The sequence below is a fragment of the Stenella coeruleoalba genome (genome assembly GCF_951394435.1).
Source record: "Stenella coeruleoalba genome assembly, chromosome: 9".
NCBI lineage: Eukaryota > Metazoa > Chordata > Mammalia > Artiodactyla > Delphinidae > Stenella > Stenella coeruleoalba.
Window position 1 is genome coordinate 31,241,867 of NC_137155.1, and position 24,780 is coordinate 31,266,646.

General features: G+C 42.1%; 1 protein-coding gene across 2 annotated transcripts in view; it reads left to right on the forward strand.

The window, feature by feature from the left end:
• Positions 1-24,780, forward strand: part of RAPGEF5 (Rap guanine nucleotide exchange factor 5) — a 219,279-nt gene that overhangs the window by 140,716 nt on the left and 53,783 nt on the right. Inside the window, exons 10-11 of one of the 2 annotated variants that reach the window (XM_079931285.1) lie at positions 7,000-7,118; positions 7,586-7,674. In XM_079931285.1, coding sequence (XP_079787411.1) covers positions 7,000-7,118; positions 7,586-7,674 — 208 coding nt within the window. The remainder of the gene's footprint in view (positions 1-6,999; positions 7,119-7,585; positions 7,675-24,780) is intronic. The other variant, XM_079931286.1, reaches the window with a different exon arrangement.

Genomic DNA, 24,780 nt, shown 5'->3' on the forward strand with positions numbered 1-24,780 from the left:
TCTGAAAGCTTCTCCGGTGCTGCCTGCTTCACACAGGGTTGATGATGGAACACTGGGTCACGTGAGGAGTGTTGAGGATCCTGGTTGGAACCGAAGGGGGCAGAAGGGGGATTTTAGAAGGCACAAAATTCGCATCTTGCCCAGTTCACACTTCAACCCACAGGGTGACCTGTTCACGCCCACACCCTTTTTTCCATGTGCCCTAGACTCAGGGACAGTACCATTGAGTGAATGCCTTCCCATTGTTGTGTTAGTTATATGGTCTCTTATATGTCAATTGCACGGGAGCTTAGTTTGGTAGAATTCTGACAGATGGAGCAAGTACAGCGCTCAAGTACAAAACACAGTTACCTCATGTGATGAGCATCATAATAGGAAAGTGACTAAGTAGAGAGGGTAGGGGCAACCTCAGAGGAGAGTGACCATTGAACCACGTGAGATCGAATTCTGTCTTTTAAAGGTAATCCACTCGCTCACTCACTCTCTTGCTTGAACTTGCACGCTCAGTAAACCGTTATCAAGTTAATATCATGTGCCAGGCCCTAAGCTGTGTGTTAGGAAGAGAACTAGAAGTCACAGTCCCTGCCCTCAAGATGTCATCATTTCGTGGAGAGCGCAGAGGGAGCAGATAATCAGAGGTCAGTGTGATGGATGCCATGTCAGGGTTCTTTGGGCATCTTATCTGGATAGGCAGTGTTACCAGCAGGAGATTGTCAAAGAAGGTTACTTAGATGCAGTGATAAATATGAGTGTCATTGTGTGGAACGATTTGTACCTTTTGGGGTTCATAGACTCCAGTGAGACCTAGAACTCTGGACTCTCCCTGGGAAAATGTGCCTACACATAAAAATTTTATATACTTTCAGAAGCTTCTCTGAGTCACTAAAACCCATCCATGAACCCCCAGCTAAGCCCTCTTGTAAGAGTTGATACTCACAGAGCATCAGGGACACCACGCCATGGAGAATACCAGTGGCTGCTTTATGTCAGTACTTGGGAGAGGAGTATTTTCCATTATCAGAGATAATGGAAAATCAAGCAAGTAGTTGTGACAATTCCAGCAGGCCTGAGAAATCCCTTAGTAATGACTTTTTCTTGCTAGTGCTGGTGACAAGTGAAAATATAAATGCAGTCAGAAATTTGGTTCAGGACAGCGTAGACTTGCTAAACTGTGAACATCAGTTCTTCACCTTACTTTTTTAAAAAATCAGTATTTTTATTACCCTCTATGTATTTTCATCTTAAAAATAAATGTCTTTCATGTGAATAAATGAAAAAAGAAAAGTTGGATTTCAAAGTATAAAAGCTGATCTTGGTCAAGGAAGTTAATCTAAAGTAAGTCAAAGGGACGGGTTCTATCATTCATTCAGAATTTGCAGGCAGGGGAGCAGTGTAGCCATAAAAAGAAAAGAAATCAGAGCTAGTCACCAAAGAATAGAACAAAGACATGAGGAGCAGAGAAAAGCTGAAAACCCTCCTCTGTTTTCATATTTTTCATGGCCTCTGTTCAAAAGGTCCTGTGAGTCTGTGATCAAACATCTTTCCCTCCCCTCCCCCTCCCCTCCCCCTCCCCTCCCCCTCCCCTCCCCTCCCCCTTTCAGCTGAGGATACCTGTTTATTTTTACACTTCCTTTCCTCCCCCATCTCCCAGCTCATCCCAGACTGCACCCCATAGGCAAAGCTGTGAAGAATCCGTCTGGCCTGGTCCTTAGAGTTTCTTGTTCTTCCTACCATCCCTTCAAGAGAGTAGGGCAAAGACCTGGTTTGTGCAGATCTAGGAGCTAAAGTGTGTGTCAGGGAGCGGGGAGAATTCTCACTTAGCCTGTACCAACCAGAGCTGAGCGCCCCCATGCCTTGGCTGGGGCGGGCGGTGGGAAGCATGGTGCCTTCTGGGAATACATCCCACTCCCCACTGCACCTTCCTCTTCAGTGTTGCACCTACAGAAGTCCCTTCTCCTAAGGTCTGTGCCCCTTGCACTGGCATTCTTTTTTTTTTTAATTAAAATTTTTTTTTAATTTTTATTTTTTGGCTGTGCCGCGCGGGATCCTAGTTCCCCGACCAGGGATCGAACCTGCGCCCCCTGCCTTGGCAGCACAGAGTCCTAACCGCTGGACCGCCAGGGAAGTCCTCGGCATTCGTTCCTCACCCATCCTCTCATCACTTTCAGGAACATCCCTGGGTATGACTCTCTCATCCTCCTGACAAGGAAATGCATTTTATCTTTGACTCCAGTAACCATGCTCTCCACACTGCACCATGCCAGCGGCAGGGCGGCATCTTACGACCCTTGTCCATGGTCACTGTCCTCTAGCCAGAGACCACCAGGAGCACACCTGTAGTTGAGTAAGTTGGGTTTATTGCTTTTGGTATAGTGATGGAGCCCTCGCACCATGGGGAGCCTCACAGCAGCTCAGTACAAGAAGGTGATAGAAGAAAGGACATCCCAGGCTTGGGTTTGTGTTTGGTGACTTTGGGGAGGATTTCAAGTAGCAGGGCTTTGCTTTAGATCAGGAAACTGGGCAACTCTGTGACGATATCTTAAATCTCATCTATAGGGAGAGGAGCAAAGCCAAAGTTGTCACTGGGAAAGAAGCAGCAGTCGCTACTCACTCGCTGGGCTTTCTGGTATTTTCTGCCGTGATCAATGTTTATGCTTTGTCTGTGTTCAGATATGATTTCCGAGTGGCCGTGTTTTTGTGTTGTCCCACCACAGTCACAGAGTGGCCTTATCTGATGTTGATTTTTCGCAGAATCAGTGACATTTAACAGGAGAACACAAGGCCCAGCCTGAGTGCCAGGCCGGCTCCCTGCTTCTCCCTTGCTCCGTCTGCCCTGCTCTGAACTGCCCCACTTCAGAGATCAGCCTCCTTGATCAAAGCCTCCACCTGCTTCCTCCTCGACTGCCTGCCTGCTCCCTTCACTCCTGTGAAGGCTTGTCCTCGGCCCCCGCTTATCAGCTCCTCTCTTGGCGCACTCCTTTCCCTAACCAGACAGACGCCCTGTGGAGAAGGGCTGTTTTGTGTGTGTGCTGACGGCAGCCCACAACACCTCTCCTCCCTCCCTCCTGGTGTCTCCTATGCTGATCTCTTCCCCTGGTGGGCAGAGGGGGCGTCATTCGCTGTTCTCCTCTCAGGTTTCTCTTCTTTTAATTTAAAAATTGTTTTTTTTAATTTATGTTTTTAATTTAAAAATTAAAAAAAATTGTTTTGGCCACACTGCGCAGCATGTGGGGATCCCAGTTCCCCGACCAGGGATCTAACCCGCGGGCCACACCGCACCACCCTCCCACCTCCCCACGGTGGCAGTGCGGAGTCCCAACCACCAGACCAGGGAAGTCCCCCCCCACTCAGATTTCTGAGCACTTTGGCAGGAAGGCCTAAAACCATAAACATATATTTTTCTACCCTCAGCAGCACAAAGCTGCCTGGCAATTCCTCTTTTCATAACTTGTTTATTCCCTGTTGCAACCCCTAAAGCCATTTTTCCAACAGTTTTCAGGCCAAGGAACCTCCCCTTCCAGAAGATGGTCGGAACCTCCACTCTACGGAGATGGTAGAGGCATCTCATTTTGTCTACCTCAGCTACCTTATTTTCCCTGCTCTAATTTTTTTCTAAATTTCCACCCATCTTCTTTCCCGTGATCCTCTCTGGAAGGAGGAAGGCTCGATCCTGTTGTAGCCTAAACCCTCCATGCACGTTCCTGATCTCTCGCCCCTTCTCCTTAGCCCCTCACCTTGCCGACTTCCCCAGCCAGGCAGCCTCTTCAGCCTGACTCCTTCCTTTCGAGATGAAATTCCAAGGAGGCGGTCTTACCTGTTTGTGCACTTCCTTCACATCCGCTTACACCTCAACACTCGCCTTCCCATTGTGGTCTCCTCATCACTTCCTCCTAGACTCTTCATCTTGGTGAATTTGACAACGTCAGACAGCCTTTGCCCTTGACTCTCCTGAGTCAGTGCCCTCCACCTTCTCCTGGCTTCTGTTGGTTTCACTGCTTAGTCATCTCTTTGGTAGGTTTCCTCATGACTCTGATCCCCTCCCTCTTCCTCCTTCTTTCTATGTTTTCTCTTCCTAGTTCCCTTTCTGTCCTGCTTCCCTTCAACAATCTCATCCACTCCCAAACTTGAGTAGTTCACAGGTTTATCTCTGTCCTTGGCCTTTGTCCAGAGCCCTAGTTCTTTATTTCTAACTGCTTGCTAAACATCTATAGCATGATGTGTTATCAGTACTGAAACATCAGTTGTCTGAAACCAGGTTCATCATTCTCAGCAGAACCAGTTTTTTGGTCCCCTTTAATGGCATTTCCATTCTCTTTCACCCACAGATCTGGGATCTGATCTGTCGTCTTTGACAGTCAAATCGCATGGGTTCTCTACCTTTGCTTTCTCTCTTGCATGTGGCCTCACCTTGGGGGAGCTCACCACGTTAGACTTACGCTGTTATGGAGCTATCACCTTGTCAGTTAAGGGCAGGGCATCGGTCTTACTCACCGCTGCTTGCCCCTTAGTGTCTGCCACAGTGCCTTACCCAAAGCAGACCCTCACTGTTTGTTGAGTGGTTGTCTATAAATTAAGCATTTTAATGCTTTCCTTGCATTTCATGAACTGTTTGTCATTGAACATATTTCTTGTCATTAGTTCTTTAAATACTTTTATTCTTAACCAAGCAAGCACCAGAGTAAAGTTTCATACCCAGAACTTCAACTCTGGTACTTACGCTGTTTTTCAGGAAGAGCAGTTAGGTAAGGGTACATAGATTGGTCAGGAGGTGTTAATTTCACCTTCCTTCTTGAGAGCCGGGTATACTACATACGGTTATTACGTTTTCACGGCAATTTTAGATAACTTCCATCTCCTTTTATACATTGATTTTTCTGCTTTTTTGCTTCTTTATTTTTTAACAGGTTTTCAAAATGGAAACTATCACTGTGACATAAGATGCTATTGATAGTACATCAGTATGGTTCAGCTATTCCCCTGCCCAGCAGAGTGTAGCTGCTCTGTGCACAGCCCTGTAACACATATTAGTTACACAGACATTAGAGAAGCCCTTCCCATCCATATGTATGTGCATGGCCCGCGGAAGTTAATAATGCCGTATATCACATGCACGTAGAATGTAAAACGTACTTCAGAATGACAGCAGGCTCATATAAAATGAATATTGGCTTACGACGAGAGGAAAGCTCGGGAAAGATTTTTGTCCTTTCAAACCTGCTCTTTACTGAATTATTTGTTTCTGTGTCTCAGTATCCCGGACTCACATTCTGTCCCCCCCCCTTTTTTTTTTTTGTCAATATTATGCTCCTCTCACCAGCCACCTTGCTTCACTTCAGCCACATGGATAACAAAAGAACCCCTTTGGAGAAATGAAAGATAGCAATTATACATTGGTATTCATGTTACAGGAGTCACACTGCCATCCTCAGGGAGTTTAACAATGAATATCCAGTATTAATTGCCACAGTAACTGCGTGTCTGACCTTGCTGAAGTGCAATACATCAGTTTTACATAGTAAAATTATTTGCCACTAAGAGATTTAGAAAGGATGATCTTAAAATTATATTGCTGTTTAGAATGACTAGTATTTTTTGTTTTTAAGAAGATCTTGGGGGACTCAGATGACTAGGTCACTACATTTTCTTAGGAATCAGCACACCGGGAGTTGAAATCATCATTTTCCCACTGATTTGGTTGGCAATTACGACAAGAATAGTGCCTTCCTATTCTTATGGAAGGTGAATAAATACATCAGCATCTCTGATAAATCTATGGAACTGATAATAAGGCACGAGGACATAGTACTTTTTATCCAACGGGGGGCGGGAAAATGTTCTTTTTGTGTGTTTGTACCTAATTGAGGTAGGGTTTTCTGCCAGGAGCAGAAACACAGAAACATGCTAGGAACCCTAGGACGTGTTTCCCTGTTTAAAGAGGCAACATAATTTTTAAGGTGAAGCCTCTTTGCTATCAACTTTTCTTGCTTCAATCTTCTGCTCAGATCCTCAGAAATACAGAAGGTAAATATTTTTACATGTGTTTCTCCCTACCCCCTCCGCCCCTACCTGCCTCTGGTTGGGCGCCACCCATCAGGAGAATTTCACACTCCACACTCTGGAAGCGTTTGTCACTTGGGTGTCACTTGGGTCGGCTCCACACTGCTGGGTCAGCAGTGAGCCCGACTCTGACAGAGCCACGTCAGCGGGCCATGTTAGGCTCTGGGCTGTGGAAGCTGTGTGTGCAGAAATGAATGATTGTTCAGCCTTCTCTCCGTGTTAAAAGGGACCGCGGTGAAGAAAGTCAGTGCATTCACCCGTGACATCCGAATTTCAGCCTAGATGAGGTTCTAACTAGAGATCCGTTTTTGCTTGTATTCTGGCAAAACGAGTACGTGATAACTGTGAAGGCCACCTCAAGTTCGGGAGTAAAACATGAACTGAATGATAGAATGAGTAGTTTTTTTCCCACCTTAAAATAAAGGCTGTGATGTAAATGAATATGATATGTATCTGCTACAGCTACTTAATATGGCTTGCTCATTGTTTAAATGATGTTTTATATGATTTTCTAATTTTAATATAGTGGCAGTTTAAGAAGTATTAACCAGGTAAAAGAGAGTATAGCACACATGCAATTAGTATATTGTGTTTTTGAGACTTTGAACTTTGGATTTCTTAATTCACATCATTCAGGTAGTTTTAAAAATGAACTCTGAATCCCATCCCCACTTTATTCTTTTTTCCAGTTTCCTTTAAAGTATTTATGTCTTTCTAATGCTTTATGTATCCATACAACTTGAGCCTGGACCCTGTACCATTAGAGGGAGATCCTTGACCAGATTCCTAATTTGTTCTGAATCTGTAAAGATGTTAGGTGGGAAAGCAACTTGAGAAAGTGCAGCTTTAGTTAGCTTTTTTTTTTTTTTTTTTTTTTTTTGCCTTTTAAATTTTCTCTCTGTTTTTCCTTCTTCCATCCATCACTCCCGTCGGCAATGAAAGCAGGATGATGAAGTGACAACCGTTCAGGTTAAAGAGCAAGACCGGGACGTCCTGGTGCTGAAGAAAGTGCAGAGCTGCGGCCCAGCCCCCCAAGCGGGGAGCTTGGAGAGTGATTGGAGGTCAGAGTTTCCACCCAGCCCCGTGCTCCTGTTTCCTTTTCCCTGCCTTCCTCCCCTTCTCCCACTCCATCTCACTCGCTCTCTCTGCCTCCTCTATCCCCCCTCCCTCCCTCCCTCCCTCCCTTTTTTCTCCGCCTCTCGAGCCCAGCGTGCTAGCTGACTGCAGAGCTCTTAGCAGCCAGATGGACTCAGTTCCCAGTGAAAGGACAGAGATGGCAAGATCTTTGAGCCTTTAGGGGATGCCTTTGTTAGTAGCCGTGCACAATGGGCAGCTCCCGGCTGAGAGTCTTTGACCCTCATTTAGAGAGGAAGGATTCTGCCGCGCTTTCAGACCGAGAGCTGCCCTTGCCCACCTTCGATGTGCCTTCTTTCAAATACATTGACGAGGAGGACGAGGACGAAGAATGGAGCAGCCGTTCACAGTCGTCCACTGAGGATGACTCCGTGGACTCTCTGCTCTCCGACAGATACGTGGTCGTGTCCGGGACCCCAGAGAAGATCTTGGAGCACCTTTTGAATGACTTGCACCTGGAAGAAGTCCAGGACAAAGAAACAGGTAAGGCAGGGGGGTGTCTCCTGCTTCCAGACTCACAGCTGCGGCTGCCCTTGTCAGTTTCCAGAGGGGCAAAGCCTCCGTCTGTACTGTAGCTGAAACCAGAGTGGGCTGACCCAGCATATGCTTCTTGGGCCTCCCCCTTAGCCTCCTGCTGTTTTGTTTAAATCCAGTAAATGGACGCACGTAGATCCAAGCAGCCGCCTGGGAAGTAGCTGTACAAAGAAAATGATACGAAGGCAGATGTTCTTGTTTCGCTGGCCGTTTTTACCACATCTCACCTAAAGGCAGTTGGCGAGAGGCCAGCATTTAATAGCCAGTGTCCAGCGGGAAGGAATATGAGGGATGGGGTTACCAGCTCTAGCGTGCACCTGGCTTGTGGGAAGCACTGAGCTGGGGGGAGTAGCCTCCCTGCCGAAAAGTCAACAATTAATGCAACTACTCAGCAGCTATTAGCTTAGCAGCAACTTCTGTCTTTTTCCATGTGGTTTACAAACTGCTCAGAGCAAGCCCTGCTGTGCAGGATATGATACTCATAGCTTCTCAGACCAGAAACTGTAATTCACTGAAGTCTTGTTGATCAGGCTTCTTGTCCTTTCTATTTAATCTGGGAGCAAAATACCCACTTAGCTTTTTCACCCTTGCACTTCTGGAAACACTACCGTTGCATGATCTACCCAAACTTCCTTTATCACACAAGGGCAGTGCTTGCTTCTCTTAAGCAAAATTTATCATTTGTTCCAGCCTGGAGCAGTTATTCCAATGAATAGGCCTCTGGCTGTAGCCTGAATTCTGCAACTTGATGCCCTGACTAAAATGCACTTTTTGCTGCCACTGTAGCACCTGTGATGCCGCAGTTTGCAGTATATCAACTGCGTCAATAAAAGGCATTTTTGGTTTTATTAGTACAAGTAACTCCTTAGGTTTTTCCCATGCAGGAAGGGTTGTGAAATGACAGCTTAGGTGGGAACAAGAGTTTCCTTGGGTCCCAGTAGTTTTGTCTGAACTTAATTGATGTCTGGCTCTATACTGCATTATAAAGGACGTTAAGAGAAACAAAGATGTGTGAAATATGTAATAGTGTTTTTATAAAAAAGCCAAAAATGGCTCAATCACGCATCCTACATAAATGTTACTGTTTGATCTTGAAATTCAAATAAAAACTTTATTTTGCATATCTGCGTTTGGGGAAAAATAGGAATAGTTGTCATTTATACACAAACAAGCTAAAAGAGAAACGTATTGTTGTGGCATTTGCTGGGTGGTTTTTGGATGTCTATCTATTAATATTTTGTGCGTTTGAGCACTATTTCCGTGTTCTGCTTCATCAGAGATAGTCATCATGGAACTGGCCATAATTTTCCGCGTACTGGTTAGCAGACTGCTTTACACAGGTGGTTTGGACTAGATTACAGGCAAGTTATCTGCCACGAAGAGGACACCTTTGAACGTGCGTAGCAGTTTGGGGGACTGAATGCGTTCTTTTTAATAGCACTGCAGTTCTATAACCGAGGACTTTGTGTCTAAGTCATATTAATAAGAGTAGAAATTACTGAAGCCAGTACTAGGCCTACTTGATTTCTTTTTTCTTTCGTTCTCACTGTCATTAGTTTTTTGTGAAAGATGGCCTAGGTACCCACTGACAAGTTACCCCTGGGAATGAGAAATCACCCTAATTCCTGTTACTAATGCCAGGAGTAGCCTCCTGCTGGGAAACAGTGTTGTACCTGGTGTCTAGTGACTGGTATTCCCAGTTTCTTCTCGATTATACCAACTCCAGGATCAGATGTGTCCCTCTTGCCAGGTGCCGAGCAAAGCTAAAAGGACCACGACTCGGTGTGGCCAAAGCCAGGCAGGTAGAGCCCCACAGGGGTCAGTCTCTCCTCATTCCTCCTCATTTCCTTAGCGTTTGCAGAGGACACATGTAAAACTTCAGATGTTTGCAGTGACACCTGAGGGGGAAAACAGTAACAACTCTTCCTCTGATCAAAGGAGAGTTTTATGAAAATGAAAAAGTCAACTTTGGAGAGAGATTGACATGTAATATGATAGGGACACCTAAGTGGAAGTCACGTGCAGTTCTTCCACACTTCACAAACAGCGCTTGGAGAAAATACAACAGAAGAGCCACTGGGTGGCTTTTGCTGGTAACATTTTAAAAAATATAAATCTAAAATCAATGTCATTTACAAATTGAAGAAAAGTGGTTATGAGTTCGTTCTAGTTTGAATACTAAATGAGTCACATATTTAAAGTAGTTGGGGCCCCTTGTCACTGACAGCGGTGAATGTTAGTTCTTTATCTTGGTCAGGCTGGCAACCCTCACTATAAAAGGTCTACGTGTGCAGGAGTCTGAGTCGCGTAAACATATGGAAGACAGATGGAGGAAAACGAGAAGGGGCTGCACTAAACGTATACAGCAGCGTTTTTATGTTCTTGAGCGCCCCTTTTAGGGAGATGGAGCCATATGGAGCCGGGTGGGGCCATATGGTGGTTATCCACATGGCCCCAACGGCAATGAGGAAGAAAGCATTCATGGGAAGAAATAAATGGTCCTGGAGGCTGGGATGAGCCTGTTCTGGATTCTTACATTCCTGTACCCACCAGAGGCTGGGGAAGTTAACCTAGCAAGAGACGCAAGTTATTTCCATCTCTTCCCCACAGAAGTCACTTCATTGTGAAAATGTAGGTGAATGTAGGTGCAAGGCCCAATAGGCTAAGAGACCTATACTCACAAAGGACAGGTTCAGGTGATTAGTAATTGCTGTGTACATGCAAGTGGAAAAAAAGTTTACTTAATTGAATGGAATAGAAATAAGAGATACTGTAGTTTTTTGTTATTACCCAAATCTAGAATAGAATGGAATAGCAAACAGTAATTCATATAGTATTCTATCACCATATCAAACCGAGTTTCAAAAGCAAAAAACATCATTAGAGATGCTTACAAGCAACCTACTAATGATTTTCATAAATGATTTGATCCACACACCACTTACCATGCTTATTTTCATAATCCCCTATGTGCCTACCTTTCCTCCCTGGTACTACCAGGCACAAACAGTCATCCTGGGAATATCTGGAATGAGTGGATGGATGGATGGATGGATGAATGAATGAATAATTCTTCATTGTTTAAAATAGAAAAACTGAGTCTGGTAACTGGATACCTATTTGTGAACGTTGAAGGACTGAAGCTGTTTTCAAAGATTACCTTTTCTTTCGAGGTTCAGGGTCTGACTTGAAGCGTTTGGAATGTTAGGGAAAAATCAAGCAGCTCTATCTTTCATCTTCCCAGAAATAGGGCAGACGTCACTGGGCATTCCCAGCCCAGGAGAATTACAAGGAAGGCAAGAAGCAAGAAAATGTGTTGTGAATAGAGGAGCTGGAGGGGTAGAGGAGCAGGTCCCCACCACCAGCCCCGTCTCTGGAAAGGATCAAATGTGTTTTGTCTAGAGATGCTTCTATTAGGAATAACGATTTCTGTTCTAAGGGGGGTGACCGGGGACAACACTGTGATCAGATGGATACATAGAGAAAATCCTTCTTACTGACTTTTCTTTCTACATCTGCATTATGATGAGTCTACCTTAGGGGAAACACAAGAGGAAATAACATTATTTGCTCCCCCTTTTTTTCCCATGTCTTGGGTTTTTATTCATCTTTTTGAAGCAAATGTGCTTATGATTACAGGTTTTGAAGAAAAAACAAGCAGGGAATAAGGTAGTGGGAACAGGTAAAGCCTATTAGCCGATTCTTACTGGGCTCAGCCTGCTTTCTTCCAGGTATGGCTGTTCTTACTTCATGAGGTTATCGTTCAGTATATTGTGTACTCAGTGTGGAAATGTCTGCTCTTCCTGCTTTGACCACGGAAGGCATGGACGCCTCTGTGTGGGTGGTGTACTTTCAACAGCACCTAGTAGGCTGATTACATCATGGAGAAAGTGAGTCCCTTACCTTTGTAACGAGGCAACCACCTCCGTGAAAGTACCTGGTTTATAACATAGGAGTGTCTCACTTCATTGATAGGGTCCCAAAGCTATTCTCCATTGCCAGCTTAATGGCTTTTTTTGGAGCATTGCACTGATGGAACCTTGAGTGAAGCTAGGGCAGGCAAGCCATTTTTCATTGTCTTTTATCTTCTTTCCCGTTCCAGCGCCAAGCGTATCCTAAATACTTGATACATATTTCTTGTGAAGGAAAATTAAGAATGCCTTTTTCCTGATCGTTGGAAATACGGAAGACAGTTTAGGTGAACTTCTTCCTTAATTTCCTTACCTTTTAGGATTTCTGGAAAGATGTTTGGTGCTTCTCTTCTAGGCTTTCTTTTGCAGGTGGCAAGACCTTTATAACGCTGCGGCCGCATGGCTTTTGCAGGACTAAACCTTTTGGTGGGTAGACATGGAAGTTTTTAGGTGGTGGTAAGCCTCGCTGTGATTTTGTGCAATTAACATGCGTGTAAAATTATCTTGGGTCTGTCTTTTTATTTTTGTGGTATCATGTAGCACATAATAGACCAGTGGATCTTATCTGTGGCTGTATCATTAGCAGCACATGGGGCATTTTTCAAAATATCAATGTCTGGGTCCCACCCCCGAGATCCTGGTTCAGTTGACCCGAGTTGGGGCCTAAGAGTTATGGGCTTTGAAGGCTCCCCAGATGAAGCTATATGTAGCCAGGTGTGAGAGCCACAGAACTAGGACAGTGACTTTGTCTCTCCACTTTTTTCAGAGACATATTCAAAGTGTCTAATAGTTATCAATTTGCCCCTGAGAACTACGGGCGTCATTTCTCCTTTCCTCCACCTCCCCTCCCCACTCCCTCTCCTGGTCTCTGTATCCAGCCTCATATCCACTGGTCCCTGCCCTAGAGCCTCTGCAGCCTGAGTTCAAAATTCACAAACCTGCATTGCTGGTCCATCCACTGAAATGGTTTTGAAAAAAGAAAACAATCAGAGCGGACGGAGGTACTGGCCACACAGCTGTTAGCTCTCAGTTCTTGGAATGAGGAGGTGACGGTATAGTGAACAAAACCCATTTGGATTTTTGCAGGGTTCTGTCACACTCCAGGGATCTCTGGGTGGTCCTTCAGTCTCACAGCCAAGAATGCTTGCTTCTGTAAGAAATGATGTTCTAAGGAAGGAGAATGTGCACGCAGAGAGTAGAAAGGGCACCAAAATGAGATTCTGAAGCCTTGGGTCCCCAGATCTGGGCTCCATTAATAGACCAACCTGAGACCTTGAGCCAGTTATATGTGAGATGAGTTCTGACATATCTTTCATCACTAAAATGCTTTGATCTAAAGAGATTTATGTCAACCCCTTTCCTTTCAAAGTATGTCACAGAACCGTAGAATTCTAGATCTGGAGGAGACCTTAACCCTGCGGTCGTTTTGTGCTGACCTCACCATCACTTAGGCTTTGCACAAGGGCTGAGGCGGTTTGGCCTGACTTCATGTTGCCCTGTCTTACTGCTGTGTTTCTTCAACCTCGCTCAGAGAGTAGTTAGAATGTTGATGGGGTAGCAGGCTTGGAATTCAAGGCTCAGTGGCCATACCCGGTGATGATTTAAGTGTGTTTGTGTATAACCTTGTCCAATGGGAAACTTTTTAAGTTCCTTTGGGAAATTATGCTATAACATTTACAAAGAATAGCTTTGGTTTATCACCTACCAGTAATAGCCGTTTGCAGAGAGTTTTACTACCAGGCCATTTTGGGATATTCAGAAACAGTCCGTTGCTAGAGAAAAGCAGCGGTTTTCCCCCAGTGATGAAATACTCTGCATCCTGGCTCTTATGCTAGCCCTCCCCCTGTAATTCCTTTACTTTTAACTTTACACACTGCTTCTGTAATAAAGTACAGCAGTGCATATTTGAGTGTTCAGTTTCTATATGCGGGTGAATGAATACCATAGAAAAATTTAATTCCTTCCTTCCGCAGATATTTTCGACCTCTTACGTAGGCACTGTTCTAGCTGTGGGGCATACAGCTGTAAACAGAATACACACAAACTCCTTACCTTCGTGGGGCTTACATTTTAGTGGAGGGAGTCAGACAAAAAGCAAATAGGGAAAGAGTGGATGTTCGTGGTGCTAAATAACCAATCTCATTATAGACACAAATTTGGGAGAACTATATCCACATGTCTTTAAAAATGAAGAAGCTAGAGGATGTTTTAATGTGTTTAAAGTAGTATAGAGAATGAATGTGAAATGTCTGGTCCTATTCAGCAAAGTTCAGAACCAAAGGAAATAGACTTAGTTGAAAAAATAAATAAAAGGAGCTGGAAGTAGGTATAAGTGTCCCTGGATGGTACTGGCGACAGCTAGGAGCCGTAGACTCTGCAATCCGGGGAAATGGTTGATGTCAGCCTTTTACCTTCTTGACCTGTGAAGGTAGCTTTCTCAGAGACAAATAACTGGACTAGGTTGCCACTCGAGGTCTTTTTCAGCTTTATGAAACTGTCAGTGTTAAATATTAGGTTAATTTTGTTTGCATACATGCTAATGAAAAAATCAACGAAAGACTAAATAAATTCATTAGCACCAACTCCAGCTGCCCTGGGTGTGCCTCAGATGCAGATGAGAACCCCACTGTTCAGCGAAGGCTGTGTTTTCAGATAAAGCGAAGGCTTGAAACAGCGATCCACGGTGACAATGAAAATCCCCAAAGCGCCATTGAGAGAGTGCTAGGAGTAAAAGTGCTCATATTAGAATATTGGTTTCTGTTCTGCTTTATAAGCTCTGTGCTTCTGGTTTGGTTTGGTTTGGTTTTTTGGCAGTTCCCTTAGCTTCTCTCCTAATTGCTAATGTGGAGAATGTAATGTTTTTGCCGATTGTAATTGAAGCATTGGAAGACTTTATAAATTAATACTGACTAAGTGATGAGATAATTAGAATTGTGTAGAAATTTCTTTCTCATTTGCCTCATGTATGAAATCAAAGAGTTTAGACCCCATGACATCTGAGGCCCCTTCCAAATTTGAGAGCCACGATCTGACACCACGCTGTTTATCCAAACATCCCCTCCACTAGATGGATGCTTGTACAGGATGATTATCTCCATCTAATGGACGTAGACGCTAAGGCAGAAGTTACCTAAGCTGCTTCAGAGATAGAGTGGTCATTTGAATCTGAAAGTGAACCCAGATGTATTCCTAGCTTTGTCCTAGACATCATTTTTGCCTAGTGGCTAAAATCTTGAATGAAAGGCAGAACTGAAATAAAAAACCTCCCATTCGACTCTAGCTGTAAACCCCAAATCAGGCGCTTCAGTAGCCACTTAAGAGGGAGCTAATCTCCAGCACAAAGACCTGCTTCTTGGTTTCCACCTGTGAGCAAGGTGGCCACTGGGTGGGCTCACTGCTTCAAGAAGGTTACACAAGAGAGGGGGTGTGGGGGAAGAGGTCCTAGTTGCAGCTGATGCTGTATCAGACCACTCACATCAGATAATGTTAAAAATCAGATTATGACTGTGAATTTCATTTGAGGTGTTCATCTTCTGAACTAATCTGTTCGCACCACCTTTGAACATGTGATACTATATATGATAACAAGGGAATTGATGCTTTTACACTGCCAGTAGATTGTGGGTTAATTAATACTCTTGTTGGTAATGAAGCAAGGTGAAATGCAGTGAGACAGAGATGAAGCATAAGGTCATTAGTGTACACTGATTAATAGTGAAAATGTGGAAGTTTTCATTACAGCATAACCAATGGGCAAAAGAAGATGTTTAATGGATAAAGATGTAAGGAGGAGTACAGCCTACTCTTCAGGGATACCGTCCCCATTTCGAATGAGACTGGATCATCGGAGTGCATTTATTAAATCGCATCATTTTCATGTTTACTCCACATGATGTCTTCCAGTACTTAAAGTTCAACTCTAAGTCTAGAGCACCCTAGAAACAAACTGAAATATTGTAGGGCTGTGAGAAATTAATTTCAGGAGGATCTGAAGATAGGAAATGGAAAAGGAAATACACAAGGGGCGAGAATTACCTCAGAAATTAGATCTTTAGTCTCCTGACTATAAGGGTTTTGAAAAACTTGTGCATCTTAAGAAGAGTTTTTAGACTTTCTTCTTTGAATACTTCTAAGGAAAATATCAACAACTTTCTGATGGGCTAGAGGGAAGGCTGTGTCCTAGAGTTGGGAAGTGAGATAGAGGATCTTTGAAAGTTTCCTTCACACATTATATTCTAGATGAAATACACATGTGACTTCTTGTTTCTGTGAAGTCTGTCCTGCTGGTGATGTCCTCAACCCCCCAAACCATGAGGGTTTTCCTATGTAAATTGTAGCCAGAACAGAAGGCTTAGAAATGAATGGACTTTCTCTTTTATTCACCTTGGAAATTTTATTTGCTTTATTCCCCTTATTTACATTTTCTTTGCTTCCCCTAAAATGCTTTTCCTCCAACTCGGGTGCTCGATTTGGTACTCATCTTTTTAGGTAGACAACTGTGGGGAAGCTTAGGTATTTCTTTCTTTGTAGTTCAGTAAATTTCTAATTTCCTAGAATGGCTGGTGGATAAATTATTACAAATAACAAAATACTCTGGTACACTGAGGGTTGCCATAAATATGTACATAAATTGTCAATTTTCAAAGAATCATAATAGATAAAATTACAGTCTGTTTTTAAATGTAAAATATAAAGGCCCTTTCTAATAAGTCACAAAGTTCATGTAGAATAGTCTTCGGTTTTATAATTACATGAATAAGATATTGGCTTAAATCTGTATAGTCTCTTTGACATAGGGTGAAGGTTCCCTTTTTTTTTGTAATTTTCAAAAAAATATATTTTTATTTTTTAATTTATTTTGGTTGCTCTGGGTCTCAGTTGTGGCAGGTGGGCTCCTCAGTTGCGGTATGCATGTGGGATCTAGTTCCCTGACCAGGGATCGAACCCAGGCCCCCTGCACTGGGAGCACGGAGTCCTATCCACTGCACCACCAGGGAAGTCTCTAAAGGTTGCTTTTTAAACACAAATCCAGTATAACTTGTAGTTTTTCTCATAAAGATGCGTTTGAGAAAGGTAATCGCTTTGTTTAGTTTTCTCTTTATATTTTGTCTCTCTAATATATACCCTTTAAGAACAAAGGCTGCTACTTCTATTTTTCTATCTATAGTTCTATAATCTATAATTTCTGTAGCACAATTTCTCAGTTGGGTGCTGATTTTTGTTCTTATAAATTTCTTTTTTTGTTCTTTTTAAAAGGAAAATGGATTTTTATTTCTTTAAAAAGAAAATGCTGTTCTTAACTCTTAAAGTTTTAAAAATGACCATATTTTCTCAGTGAATTTGGGGTCCACTGGCATATTTAATATTGTACTTTAGTAGAAACACTTGTGATTTTGCCAGCGTCCTGCTGTATTTCCAGAAACTTGTTTAAATGTGTGATGTGAGTCAGGTATTTTTGGAGCAGCGAATTGAAAGAAGCAACACATTCTGAAATTTCTGGAGACAAGATACTGTGTCAAAAGTCAGTTTGACAATCGAGTAATTTTAGCAGAATCATAGTTTTAATGTAACATCAGCACATGAAATTACTCGAGACTGTGCATAAGACAATTCAAAGGATGAAAAAACTCTCTTTTCTCTCTCCCTCTGTTTCTCTCCCTCAGAGATCTTGTGTGTCGTCTCTCCAGTTGATGGATTTAAAGTGAGATTATCAGATGTTCTTGTCTGTATTTTTTAATGCTGTGACATCGTCCTCAGTCAAAAATTTAGCATCCTATCGGAAAATGGGGAAAAAAGTGATTTTTCTATATAAGAGTATGGATTTCAGATAGTCTTGTAAGTGTGAGGAAGGAATGCTAGTAAATAGCAATTTGTTGATTATAATCGCTGCATGTTAATCTCTCACAGCATGTTTCAGTCAAATTATGGCCTCATGTAAAGGGTGCAATGCCACAGAATTGCTGTAATTGACAAGCACATGTCTAAAAGGAATGTTCTTCAAGTGGGAGAATTTTTGCCTTTAACGTACCTATAATTGAGCTTTTCCTCATTTCTTTTTGCAGTCTTTCTCATTATAACCTTCCCCTCCCATTTCCCATTATCCTCATTTTTTGCCCTTGGGGCTTTCTCGCTCTACAATTGAAACGATTCTTTTCATTCTGTTTGCAGCGTTTTTGCCTTGTGCTTAAGGCTGCTATTAGGCTGGCCGTCCTTCCCCCAAATCTCAGAAATAAATATGAAATTAGACAGAATTGGTAGGTCTGTGTGAACGGAAGGTGTGGTGGAAAACTAAAATACCTTTTTGTAATCCCCAGGATATCTTGCTGTAATCTAAATAGCGACAGAAAATTACTTTCAGAGCCATCCTGTATCCTTTTCTGCTTCAGACTTATCCTTCTTTTCAGCATTCAGGATACTTGGTCAGTCTTCTAAGTTTTAAATCTTTTAATCCTGTAAATGAGCTTCACTTAGTGTGAAGATGAAAAGCATCAGTTAAAATTGCCCATCTCATGTCTGGTTGGATATTTCTACCTAAATTCTCAGTCTAAAAGTGAACAGGGTTTTAGGTGAGTGGCTGTATATATCAGGGCTCATGATGGTAGTTCTAATATTAAAGCATCTGGTGTTTTCCTTCTTGCTACATCCCTTTGAATGTGCCTTAAATAGACTTGTTATGAAGAAAGATTTACATAGTACATAGAGCAAGTTAGGTTTTCCCCCCAAATTTTCTTCCTGTCTTGCTTGATATCACATAGCTTGTTTTTGTGTAGCAGGCTTATAGATATCATAAATCCAGTGTCATGATTTTGTTAAGAAAAAAAAAGAACAGGGTGAAGACATTTTCATCCTAATTTTGGATCTTTTCCCAAGAACTGAACGTACGAAATGTGACTCCTTGTGTCTTAGTTCAGTTTGATCTGAATTTGAAGGCATTGCAACGTCGTTTTCATTTACCACTGATGACTTTTGTAGAAAGATTTTAGTAAGCTCAAGTTCTGCCAGTGCTGATTGGCGTGTTGTGAGTGCGTATCTCAGAATTATTATGACAGTTTACACTATGACAGTCTTCTGGGGAGGTTGTTTGTTCTTTTAAAAAATAATCAAAAACATAAAAGGCAAATGTGTCTTCATCAGCACATTCCACAGTAATGAGATCAGGATAAATTCACAGCACTCATCTCTCCTTAAATGTACGTTCCCTGCTTACGATAGCTGAGAAACTTGAGAACAAGACCACATTACTGATCGTGTGTTTGAGTTCCTGAAAATTTTCTGTGGGTATATATTATTATTTGTGATCAGGCATGGCTGCATACAACAGAAAATCTCGAACAGTGACATAAACAGGTTACATATACTTCTGTCTCATGTGAAAATAAAAATAAAGAAGTGCAGTCCAGAGCTGGTAAGGCCCCTCTGAAATCAGCCAGGAGTGAGATTCCTTCCAGCTCTTTGTTCCAGTGTCCCTAGAGTCTGACCTGCATCCCACGAACCAAAGTGAATATAGCATCACAGTCCAGGTAGCAGGATGGAGCTAGTTAAGAACATACCTGTTCATCACACCTGGCTTCTGCTTCTTTCTCATGGACCAAAACTTAGTTGTGGCCACATCTAGATACAAGTGAGACTGGGAAATGTATTGTTTGGTTTGGTTTTAAGCTATCTGGAGAGCAGTATGCCCAAGAAAAATCAAAGTTTGGTTCCTAAAGAAGAGGAAAATGGCATGAAATTTTATGAATGGAAGCTTATGTTAATTTGTTTCGATACTTTAGACCCGAGGCCATAACTATATATTTCTGTCCCTTCAAAGTAATATAAACACATTGTAATTTAAAGTGCTATATAATCACTTTTTAAAAGCCTATAAAGTGGTTTGGATTAAGTCTTATATGCTTCTCAACAAGTGACCGTTGACACTAATCTCATGTATTCTTTTTTTTTTAATTGATGTATAGTTGATTTACAATGTTATGCCAATCTCTGCAGCACAGCACAGTGACTCAGTTATATATACATTCTTTTTTTATATTCTTTTCCATTATGGTTTATCACAGGATATTTAATATATTTCCCTGTGCTATACGTTAGATAATCTCATGTATTCTTAATTCTCAAGGTTTACTTACCGGTAAGTACCTTTCTTGTGTGATTTGAGCCCCTGAATTCATGCTAGAGAATTCTGCATTTTTCACTCCAAAATCCTCCCTTCCAGTTGTTAGAAATATTTTTCATAAAAGAAATTTAACATATACCAAGAAATAGTTCATGTCATATGGCTTTGAAGAAGTTTTTTTAACAATATCACCAATTAAATTTGTTCTTTTAAGAGTAGGTTATAGTATACAATTTTATATAATTATATTATTGTACTCTTGGTGATATTTCAGAACTCATATGTACCCATTACATACCTGTGTGAGTCAAATCACCATGAATCATGCTAACAGAAAGGCTTAAGGACGTTCGTAGGCTTGTAAGTAGTACATTTAATTTAAAACAAAACTGACTTCTTAGAACCACTTGAGACAAGGGATATGTATGAGTGCCTTTAGCCAAAAGGCAAAAATATCTTGGCCAGTGACAGTTGATACACGTTTAATGGTCTGTTGATCCAGATGTTGGGCTGACAGGTGATAACTGAGGTGAGGGATAGCCAAGACTTTGACATGCAAGTCACTTCTTTTGATTTGGGAAAGAGTGAACAAAACGTAATGTGACTAATGGTTTTCAGTATCTACAGTGTCTAATACGGAGAAGTTTATATAGAAGAAAAGGAAGAGTTTTATGGTTTGACCTTTTAAAAAAATTGTTTTCCTTTCTGCTGTTACATTTCAATTTTTAAAAATATAAATATGTATAATTGGTCGTTAAAATATCTTAAAAACATTATGAATCTGTGGACTGTCTTAATCCTTCCCTGTGATTGTCATTTCCACTTTTAGAAAAGTAAATTGGCTGATCTCTTATAGCTATTTGCTATTGCCAGGTGTTTGCTAGAAAATCAAAACAAAATAACAAAATTTGAGTAGGAATAAAGGAATTGTAGCATGCGCATAGGTGGAAAAAGACGTCATAGGGCCATCTTTGGCGATTCAAGGCCAGTAAAAAGACCGGATTCCCGTATCTATGATGCTTTTCCCTGTCCAAACCCAGGATTCCATGACTTTCCTGTACTTCCTTTCCCCTCACCCCTGACATGGACGGTTTGTATCCACACCCTCAGGAGAACATTGTGCAGTGAGAGCCATTGCTGTGGCTCAGCACGCCTTGGGACCTAGGCCCCTTCCGGCATTAACTCAGTGGTTATTCTCTGTACTTATGTCAGTCTCAGTGTCATCATCCCGCTAAAGGTAAGACCTACCTTCTAAGGTGGTTTTGAGGAACACAGATCATGTGGGTGACGCTTGTGGTACAGCCCACAATATGTGGTCCATAAAGGTTGGCTGGTATGGTTATTTTCATACAGACTAGCCACTGTCTTCCCCCCCACCAACCGACGTTTCCCCGTCACCTACTGAAGCCACCGCCGGCTTCCTGGGGCACAGTAAGGAGTGGGTGTGGTTCAAAGCATGGTTTGGGGCTCTCTGGGGCTAAAACATGTGTGCTGGGTGGCAGTGGTGGGCAGGGGTGGGGTATGGAGGTTCACTCAGACATTCACATGGATGGAATATTCATCAGGCTGGAGCTTTTAGACTGCCCGTTGTGGTCCTTTAACGATCTCACCAGTCAAATTCCAAATCCTTGCAAAAGCTGAGACTTTATCTTACAACTTTGTCTTCGCCAGAGCAGAGAGCCCTGTGCTCAGCCCTAAGTAAGAGGTGTTTGGTCATCCGTTTCAACCAAACCTTTCTTTGTGACCCTAAACCACAAGTCTCCCTTTCACCTGTGTGAGAAAGATAGCAGCCACGTGATATTGGAAAGAAAGAATTCTAATGACTGTTCTGGAAACCAGACACAGAGGCATGTCTGCTGTCAGTCACTGGTTGAAATACATTTCCTAGAAATGTTTTCAAACACAGGCAGTACATTAAAGTAAATTTTCTTGTATTGGAAGTGTTCAGTTTGTGTAAGATCTCGTGCCACATTGCTTAGAAAGAGCCTTAGTTGTGTTTCCTTTAAATGAGTAAGTTTGCAGAATAGATTTTTAATTCTTAGGTTTAAAATAGGCAATTGACTATCCATTGCTAAACTTTATTTAAAATAACTTCTCTCTAGTGTCCATAAAATTTCTTTTAACTAGAAACAAAAGTAAATTAGTAAATAAATAAAATTTTACTTGTCTGAAATTCAGCACTAATGATTCACAATGACCAAGGGAAAAAAAATTAACACTCAGAATGGTGATATATTTCAAGTTTTGAAAGAAAGCTGACAGTAGAGATTCTTCTTAGTGCTCAGGAGATAAAAATATCATACCTTGTTTTAAGTTGAGTCAAGTATTAGAGTTATTGCTTGGAATAACCATGCCTGAGACTTCTGATTTAAGATTTTTTTTTAACATCTTTATTGGAGTATAATTGCTTTACAATGTTGCATTAGTTTCTGCTGTGTAACAAAGTGAATCAGCTATATGTGTACATATACCCCATATCCCCCCCTCTTGCGTCTCCCTCCCACCTTCCCTATCCCACCCCTCTAGGTGGTCACAAAGCACCGAGCTGATCTCCCTGTGCCATGCAGCTGCTTCCCACTAGCTATCTATTTTACATTTGGTAGTGTATGTATGTCCATGTCACTCTCTCACTTCGTCCCAGCTTACCCTTCCCCCTCCCTGTGTCCTCAAGTCCATTCTCTATGTCTGCGTCTTTATTCCTGTCCTGCCCCTAGGTTCATCAGAACAATTTTTTTTTTTTTTTAGATTCCATATATATGTGTTAGCATACAGTATTTGTTTTTCTCTTTCTGACTTACTTCATTCTGTATGACAGACTCTAGGTCCATCCACTTCGCTACAAATAACTCAGTTTCGTTTCTTTTTATGGCTGAGTAATATTCCTTTGTATATATGTGCCACACCTTCTTTATCCATTCATCTGTCGATGGACACTTAGGTTGCTTCCATGTCCTGGCTACTGTAAATAGAGCTGCAGTGAACATTTTGGTACATGACTCCTTTTGAATTATGGTTTTCTCGGGGTATATGCCCAGTAGTGGGATTGCTGGGTCATATGGTAATTCTATTTTTAGTTTTTTAAGGACCCTCCATACTGTTCTCCATAGTGGCTGTATCAGTTTACATGCCCACCAACAGTGCAAGAGGGTTCCCTTTTCTCCACACCCTCTTCAGCATTTATTGTTTGTAGATTTTTGATGACGGCCATTCTGACTGGTGTGAGGTGATACCTCACTGTAGTTTTGATTTGCATTTCCTGATGATTAGTGATGTTGAGCATCCTTTCGTGTGTTTGTTGGCAATCTGTATATCTTCTTTGGAGAAATGTCTGTTTGGATCTTCTGCCCATTTTTGGATTGGGTGATTTAAGATTTAATGTTTAAATTAATTTTTCTTTGTTTCATGACATTTTAGAATATTTAATTGACAGGCACTTAGGAGCACAGTTTGTAGCTTAAGAATGCATATGTGATGTTAATCATACAAGATGCAGCAACTCAGGTCGATTATGTTAAACTGAGCGAATCTTCGAACTGGATATTAATTTTTTTTGGATATTAATTTTTATTGGTAGATGCTGGCAGATTGGTATTGAAAGCTTCATACCCATGACAAATCCCATGTTCTCATCTGTATTGTTAAGTAAAATGATACTTGCATTGATCATGAAGAAATTTGTCTTCCTGGCTCATTTGTGAGAGCACCTGCCGTTACTGATCAGTGAGCTACACAACCACAAGAAGAGTCTTTGGGGAGAAACAGCGTGCTAGATGGCATGAGAGCTGAGTGTCAACAATATCCTTAGTTCTCTTCAGTCTATCAAGAGTATGCCTCTACCACTTAAGGGGCATCTCTCTAAAGCCAGCACACCAGGGACCATCACACACCACATCCAGTGGCCTTTGAATGCTCTGTCTCATGGACCTCCTTCCAACAACTTTTGACTCTTATGATCTGCTCTCTTTTCCAGTCCTTTCTTGTTGGCTTCTATCACATTTATGTCTCCCAATTCTCCAATTTCTTTTCTTTTTAAACTCATCTTTCTCCCACCATTGCCCAAATATGAACATCCACCCTAGCTCAACCCTCAACCTCCTGCTTACATCTTCCTAGGATTGTCACTAAGAATTCATGTTGTTCCCAAGCACTCTCTTTATACAGTTGCTCCCATCTTCATCTAGCCTTCTTTAGCAAACTCTGCTCTTCGATAATTTTGCTCAGTAATTCCATTTAAAGTAGCCTAGGGAACCCAAGCTCACTGCATTTAAAAGTAAACTCATCCTCCCTCTCCTTATTCTTCCTGTATCCCGTTGGACTTCCGGGATGCAGCAGGTGTAATCTGCATCTCTTGTCACTTCTCACCTTGAAAGTCTTCATTCACTTCCCTTTTCCTATAGAACGAGCCCCAGGCTCCTTAGTCTAGAGCTCAAAAACGCTCCAGGAATTGGCTCCAACTTACTTTTCTACTTTTCAGTTACACCATGTGACCTCTTCCATTACTGTTTCACAACTGTACCATAGACTGAGACTTACATACTCGCGTGTCCCCAGACAGTTCATGTGAACGAATGAAGCCAACCAGAGCAGAACTGTGCTAAACTGGGGAGGGTACCCTGCGTAAAGAGCGCAACTCAGGTCTAAACCACGGCTGCCATCTGAGATATGGACGTGGTGTTGCCAGATCTCTGATTTTTAAATATTGTCATCTAACAGAAAACATCTTTAAGGGCAAAACAAGGCTCAAAGGCCACAGGTTTGTGACTCAGCCACAGGCACACACCCATTACCCACTCCTTTGCTTACATCCTTCACCTCTTTCTCCGCCAATTCTGCTCAGAAGTTCGGAGGTCGTCTCACACGCCACCTGTTTGGTGCAACCTTCCCTGGCCTATGGAGTCTCTCCTTCAGCCCCTGTGACATCTATGTTTGGTGTTGCTCAGTTGCCGTGTTACCTTACTTAGTTCATCCCATGGGGATACACGTCTCAGCTCCCTTTCTCATTATGAGCCTGAAGCCATGGACCAGCGTTGT